At 47.7% G+C, this 7,624-nt stretch overlaps 1 protein-coding gene across 1 annotated transcript; it reads right to left on the bottom strand.

Annotated features, from left to right (window-relative positions):
* Window positions 1-3,049: 3,049 nt before the first annotated feature.
* Window positions 3,050-5,877, bottom strand: LOC108932102 (dehydrogenase/reductase SDR family member 13-like). Its single transcript, XM_018748301.2, has 5 exons — window positions 5,644-5,877; window positions 5,177-5,295; window positions 4,346-4,469; window positions 3,932-4,258; window positions 3,050-3,837 (listed from the first exon to the last, which is right to left on the bottom strand). Exons 1-5 carry the CDS (start codon window positions 5,768-5,770, stop codon window positions 3,578-3,580), a joined length of 957 nt encoding a protein of 318 aa, XP_018603817.2. The 5' UTR covers window positions 5,771-5,877; the 3' UTR covers window positions 3,050-3,577.
* Between the last annotated feature and the right edge of the window lie 1,747 nt (window positions 5,878-7,624).

Below are 7,624 nucleotides of genomic sequence, written 5' to 3'. Positions count from 1 at the left end.
ATCGGCCTCCTCCCCGGCGCTGATTGCTAATTGATGTTGTAATCCAGTCGTTAAGTACTGTACAGTGGGCCCGGGAGCACGGCCAAGGCACACACACACCTCGCGACAGCCATCGACATGCCCTTATCCACCACCGAATACATATAAGGCACAGATCTGCATTCAGAAACAGGGTGTGAACCCTCCAACCCCCACGCTGACCCAGGCAGAAGAATACCCACAATGCACTGTCACACCTCCTTACATAATTATCCCTTTAGCCGATGTTTTTCACCAGAGGAACTTACAGCATCGAGCAGCTTGTACTGATTTACCCCTTTTAAACAGGGGGGTAAATTTACTCTATCAGTTCAGGGTAAGCACCTTGATCAAGGGCACAACAACTGGAGGTGGGACTTGAAACCGGGTCCTTCAAGTCCAAATGCAGTTGCTATAGCCACTACGTTATCCGCCGCCCCGTTTGTGAAAAAGGACACTTAGACACAATATATAATTTAATTCCATAAGTTAATGCCGTTAATTAAGTCCATATGAATCATATTAAGCCACAGAGAGGTGGCGAGTGGGAAATGGAGATTTTATGATTTGATCCAAGTGTCCCAGAGCCAGAAGTGGGATAAAAGGACGGGGCGCACAATAAGGCTTCATTACAGGGACTTAATTAGACTGGGGGTCAACAGGGGACACCTGTGGAGTGGCAGCAGCCGTTTCGTGGGGTGTCGAGAGGGGTGTGAAACAGAGACAGGGATGGACATAGTGGGGGAGACGCAGTGTCTCACTCACACACACACACACACTGCAGCTCTACCACAGAGTGTTTTTACACCCTTTATATTATATCTGTGATATTTCGTACCCATTATTACCATCTGGTGCCAAAACTCAGACATAAGTGGGTGAACTGGTGGGACTTTGATGGACAATCCTTTGAGTTTTTTTTTTTTTCTTGGGGGGGTCGCTCACCCATCAAGAACAAGAAGGCACCGGGCTTGGTCATCCACACACTGCTGAGTGGCAATGTGTCATCTCGCCTTCCCAGCATTCCCCTGTGCCAACAACCTGCCACCTCTGATTCACTGTCCCCCATGGTGCCGGTGCAAGAGAGGCTATTAATCACCCACAGCTCTCCCGGTGCTCAAGGGCAGCAGCCGACGTCGGCAGCGGAAGCAGGGATCTTCTCGGGCATGTGCGTGAGATGGGCCTCCGCGCATTTCCTTCGGGCTCGAACCCGTACCGGTGCTGCCAAAGAAGAGAGCGAACGCACGGAGGGTTGAAGCCCTGCAGAAACTTTAGTTGAGATTTAGCAGCTGAGAAGAGCTCTGTGTGACTTTGCAGAGGGAGGCTGAGACAGTGGCGTACTGCCCCCTAGTGGACATCCCAGGGAGCACAGACCAGTGTTCTCAACCACATAGCAAAGTCCCTCAAGGCAAGTGCTGTGAAACAAACAAACAAACACACACATTCTCTGAAGCTGCTTGTCCCAAGCAGGGTTACGGTGAGCTGGAGCCTAACCCAGCAACACAGGGTGCAAGGCTGGAGGGGGAGGGGACACACCCAGGTTATTGCACAGGAATAGCTGGTGGCATAGCAGTTTGAACTGCTGCCTCTGACCCCAAAGGGCACAGGTTCAAATCCCCCCTCCAGCTGTAGTACTGCTGAGAAAGGTACCTCCCCTGAATTACTCCAGTAAAATTACCCAGCTGTATAAATAGGTAAATAAGTATAAGTTGCTCTGGAGGAGAGTGTCAGATAAATGTAACTCCTTATTTAAAGGCACTGTTCCCTGAAGCTGCTTCACAAACATTTAGCCATTTATACAACTGGGTAACCGTTGTTTGATCAGTCGAGGGTAGGTACCTGCACTTGGAGAGGTGGGATTTGAACCCAGCGCTTTTGTATGTAAGGCAAGGGTGCTAACCACATCACCCTCTGCTGCCCCCCAGCACTCACTCCATTTCCACAGATGTTCGTGTGGCTCCTCCTGAACCCACTGGATCCAAACGTCTTCCTCCCGCAGCTGAACTTTTCCGGAAGAGATATTGACCCAGATCGTTCTGAGAAAATCTCCACTACGGCCCGCTGGCATTCGCCTGATCTCTTTTCCAAGCGGATTCAATACGGTTGAAGCTGGAAAGCAAAATGCTGAACGTCGAAGACCGTAGTGACAGTGTTTCGCATATGAACGCTCCGCTGTACGGCCGACTGTAAATAGCTATTCAAAGTCACCGAGGCCGCGTGCATGCAAAGCGCGCCATAAATCAGCTCACGTTGAGGCCTTCTGACAAGGTTCTGTCTTATTTACACACTGATATATCATGGCTGTGCAGGGAGCCAAGGCCTCGCTGTATATTAACTTATAAAGCGCAGCCAGAATTATGGCACCATCAACAACAACTTAAGACGTGGCTCATAGCTACTGTCACCCGGTGGACACCTCAAGGTGCAAAATACAAATCACCGCGGTGATCTCCGCGCCTTCCCCCGCGCCTTCAGCGGCAGCCTCCCTGGATTCGGGATTTACCTCGTTCCCCCCGACAACACATTAGCGCTCAGCGTGACGGAGAGAGTGCAGCAACACAACACTGTCGGGTGGAAACACAGCGCGTGCACCTCGCCCTCACTGCATTTTGCATCAAATTTTAAAGATAAATACAAACCCATTTATAGTATAATGATACTCATATCTTTCACATCATCCATCTGTAATAAGGAAGGGTGGTAGCATAATAGTTGGCGCTGCTGCCTTTAGACCGAAAGGTTGCAGGTTTGAATCCCACTTCCAGCTGTAGTACCCTTAAGCAAAGTACAAACCCTCAATTACTATAGTAAAACTACCCAGCGGTGTAAATAACTGCAGGTAGCTTAACATTGTATGTCACTTTAGAGAAAAGCATCAGGTAACTGTATGTAAAACCCCACACTTTCTGAACTGATACAGCAAAAATTACCTTGCTACATAAATGGGTAAATCACTGTAAGTATCTTTGTGGACAAACCACATGTTCTAAGTTGCTTTGGAGGAAAAAAGTGTTAGAGACATCTAGTTCGGCAGTGATCTTTATTGATTCCATATCCCTTCACCTGGAATGCGTACAAAAAATACATAAAAATATTAGTTTATGGTGTTAGTGTCACACAATAAGGTACACAGACACTCCCACATCCCTTTAGTCTGAGTGGACTCAACTGGAGGGGTTTCCACCAATAGGTGGCGTAGTGGTTAAGAGGTGCCCCCTTTGGACTCATATAAAAGGTCCAAATCCCATCTCCAGGTGACAAGACACTCGACCAGGAACTACCCCGAATTGCTCCAGTAAAAATTATCCTGCTTTATCAATGAGTAACTCATTACAAGCAGCTTAACACTAAGTCAGCTTGGAGTAAGTAAGTGTCAGTTACATGAACGAAAGCGGAAAAACAAAGTACACCAGCAGACTTTGAACTCAAACCGCCTTTGGGTTTGGATGCTGTGAAGGCGCTCGGCTCAGAGACTTGTTTATTAAAACATCGGTGATCTTCACTCTGGATCGCGGCCGCCGTGAGCCGAGTTCCGGACAGCGCCCTCACGTAGTGGACCTCAGGAAAGGCCGCACAGCCTCTCGCTCTCCTCCCACAGCTTCTTGGCCAAGGCGTCGTCGCGCGCTTTGGCGTTCACCTCAAGCACGGCGCAGTCGGAGAAGAAGCGGCCGTTCAGGGATTCGATGCCCTCCTGGAGGGAGCAGTGCAGTGTGGTCTGGGCTCCCGACTCGGCGTCCAGGAAGAAAAGCCAGATGAGCGGCACCGTGAGGAGCCTCAGCCACAGGCTCATGTTGCGGCCGATCTCAGTGCGGATGACTCCTGCGGGCGGGAGAACGGGGCGACACTGACATTGGGGCGACACCAAGCCGCTGACGGTTAACACACGTGTGGGAGGAGAGAGTAGTCACGGCACCTGGGTGCAGACTGTAGCAGGTGACGCCGGACCCCTCGAGGCGGTTGGCGAGCTCCCGCGTGAACAGCACATTGCACAGCTTGCTGCTGCAGTATGCCTGGATGTTGTCCAGGGTCGACTGCCCGCTCACCAGGTCCTTGAGCGCCGCCAGCGTGGGGAAGTGGACGGAGCCAAGGTGGTAGAGGAGAGCCGAAACGTTAACGACGCGAGCGCTGCCTGTCTGCTTGAGGCGCTCCAGCAGCAGGCAGGTGAGCAGGAAGTGGCCCAGGTGGTTGACTCCGAAGGCCAGGCCAAAGCCCTCCTCCGTGCGACCGGAGCCGATCACACCTCGAATCGACAGGTTCCGTTACAGCTCTGAACGAGCTCTGTGACAGGTGGACCCTGAGTGTGTCCTGCAGGTCCCGTGTGCCTCACCTGCGTTGTTGATGAGCAGATCCAGCCGTGGTTCCTGCTTCAGGAAGGTCTCGGTAAAGGAGCGCACCGAACGGAGACTCGCCAGGTCCAGGTGCATGTACACCACCTGGTTGTTCCCGCTCTCCTGGAAGGGGGGTGGGGTTGCAGGAAATATCACACAAGAGATGTTTGGTGAAGAAAACTTACCTCAACTCAGGTTTCTCATCTGAGTCCCAAGAGAGACCCTGTTGTTGCACCCATGAGTGGAAGTTCTTGTACCTGCAACGTCTCACTATTAAAAAGTACAGAATCAGTCACATAAACTCAGATAACGAGGAGGAGGAGGATGATGATGATGATGACGACGACGATGATGATGATGGTGGTGCTAAGAATAATGGTGATCATCATGATCATGACCACAATCACAGCGATGAGTGATCATGATGATGATGTCGATGACTGCGGCGACGGTAATGGTGAGGAAGGTGATGGTCATAATAATGGTAACGATGATATCGTCGCAATGACAGTGATTATGCTGATGATGGCAGTGGTGATGATGTTAAAGCTAGGGATGATACGGACAGCTGGTAGCAAAGAGGTTAAAGCTGCTGCCTTTGGCCCCAAAGGTTACAGGTTTGAATCTCATCTCTTGTCATATTACCCTTGAGCAAGGTATTTACCCTAAATTGCTCCAGTAAAATTACCCAGCTGTATAAATGGGTAAATAATTATAAGTAGCTTAACATTGTAAGCCGCTTTGGAGGAAAGTAGCTACATGAATAAACGTAAATATCAATGATGATGTTGATGACGACAGCAGTGAGAATGACGGTTATGACCCCTCACCCTCCTGATGTCATAGACGGCCGCCTCGGCTCTCTCTTTGCTCCTGCAGGCCAGGATGACCCGGGCTCCTCTCTTGGCGAGCTCCAGAGCCGTGGTCTTGCCAATGCCTGTGTTGGCACCTGCACAGGGGGGGGGCACTGAGGTCACAGTGTGACCCCCCCCCCCCCCCCCCCCACTTGCAATTGTGTGTCACATCAGAACTTAACTGTAGAATGTATTTTATAACTGTAAGTTATTATACAAGAATTACAATAATAACTACTACTGATAATTAAACATGATGATTTCTGTAAAGATGGGAAGATGTTTTTATTTTTAAAATTAAAATCAATTTAAAAAAATCCCTGAAAAAACTGACAAACTTCACCATGAACAGTTTTCTCTCTTTTTTCTAATCTTGCAGCAGACAGCAGTTTCATTAATGACGCGATGGGTAAAACAGTGTTAACCTCGATACATAAAATTACCTGTCACTATGGCGGTTTTCCCTGTCAGCATTGCAGTACTTTTACATCGAGAACCTTTCAGGAAATTATAATAAATGAGCAAATAAAGAGCGACCACTGCAGCCAGGCAAACCAAGAAGACGGACATCCTTCCACCGGCTGTCTGTCTCTCCCGAAATCGAACCTTCTAACTTGTTTTGGTGACAAACTACTCCCCGACTGCTGGGCAAACACACCAACTATTTCACACGGACATAATTCCCGGGGAACTACTTCCGGGTCACTCTTCCCTGTAAATGTGTGCGTCGATCCACGCGGTGTCGCTGTTTCCTAAATGTAACATTGGCGCTAATGTTTTTTTGCCGTGTTGTCGTTAATATGTGGTTTACATACATGACATTTACATGTATTCATTCAGCAGACGCTTTTCTCCAAAGCGACGTACCTCTCACAGAAAATATGTGTGCATGACATTAGTAGGAAATGCAATGGTTTAACCTAAACTCTTCCTAGAAAAATTCAGGTTTAGTGCCTGGTTCAAGGGAGTGGGGCTCGAAATGACATTGTTCTGGAAGACAAGGCCATGTCCTTCACCACTACACTAAGTGCTGTCTTGTTGGGGGGGTAACTGGTGCCTTACAGAGGTCTGCGTTCCCCTACAAAATATAATTTCATTTACCAATAAATAAGTAATTCCTTTTGTTCAATAATGGGTACAGAAAGTCTCCAGGTTCCCTCTGTGACACTTTTATTTGCTCTTTATCTTCGAAGCATTGGCAGTGGCTGCACTGGGTCTTGAAAAAAGTTCTTATCAAGTTTAGCAGAGTTCTTGCCAAACCAGTCAGCATAACTGTGCAGTTTGAGTCTTTTCCTAAAATTTGTTTATATTTTTGTAAAAATAATTACATAAGAAGCAATTACAGGTGGGAAACTGATGATCCTTACCTGTTGAACGAGAGACATTCAAAACTGTATTCAAATAATTTGCGTTGTATCTCACACTCCAACTTCAGAAAGGCTTCTCTCACTCCATCTGAGACACACTGAAGTGATCAGAGGGTGTGTGTTGTAAAAGGGTATAGTCCAGCTCTAAGGCACAATAAGGTGATATTGATGTTCTGTTCCAAGTCAACTTTGTCAGTTCCACAATATGTTTAGAACATACATTGGAGTGAAATAGCGTTTTTCCTGGACCACGCTACGGTTCTTCCATTTTTTAAATATTAGAATATAAGACCATATAGTGTAAGCACATTCAGAGATTATTTTACACTCTTTATCCTGGCTTGTTGGCTACTTGACTTATTAGCACAGGTCCCATATCTGGGGGAAAAAAGGATTACCCTTGTTGCCACATCAGAATGCCCAGTAGGGGTGGGCAGCCAGTGATACTTGGACCCCCAGAGGTCTATTCCCCCCCGTTTCACTGCTGGGAGTTTTTTTTTTTTTTTTTTCCTCTCCTCAGATGCCAGTTGGCTCTCCAATAGTTAACTCTAACTGCTGGTATTCTGTGTCTTCCCCTGGAACTTTGTTCTGCCATCCTGGTGAAAAGAGTACTCCATAAAATATAAAACAAACCAGAATGTTTATTAGTTCTGTCAGATTATAATTACAAACTGAGATACAAAAATTAATTGCATGAATACCATGGTCTCTTTAATGCCAAGTCAAAATTTTCACACTTGCCCAGTTTTTCCAAAATGAAAACCTTACTCAAACGTACAGAGAGATTAAGTAACTGGACATCACAAGTTATGCTGCTGAGAAACACACACACGGTCTGAAACCACTCATCTCAAGCAGGACACGGTGAGCTGGAACCTAACCCAGCAACACAAGGTGCAAGGCTGAAGGGGGAGGGGACACATCCAGGACAGGACGGCAATCCATCAAAAGGCACCCCAAGCGGGACTTGAACCCCAGACAGCAGGAACAGGCAAAATCCGCTGTGCCACTGCATCCTCCCCTCTGCTGAGAAACACCTTTATTTCAGTTAATGAAT

The sequence above is a fragment of the Scleropages formosus genome, chromosome 10 (genome assembly GCF_900964775.1).
Source record: "Scleropages formosus chromosome 10, fSclFor1.1, whole genome shotgun sequence".
Lineage (NCBI taxonomy): Eukaryota > Metazoa > Chordata > Actinopteri > Osteoglossiformes > Osteoglossidae > Scleropages > Scleropages formosus.
Note: the sequence above shows the minus strand (reverse complement) of the source record. Positions and strands in the feature narration are given on the sequence as shown.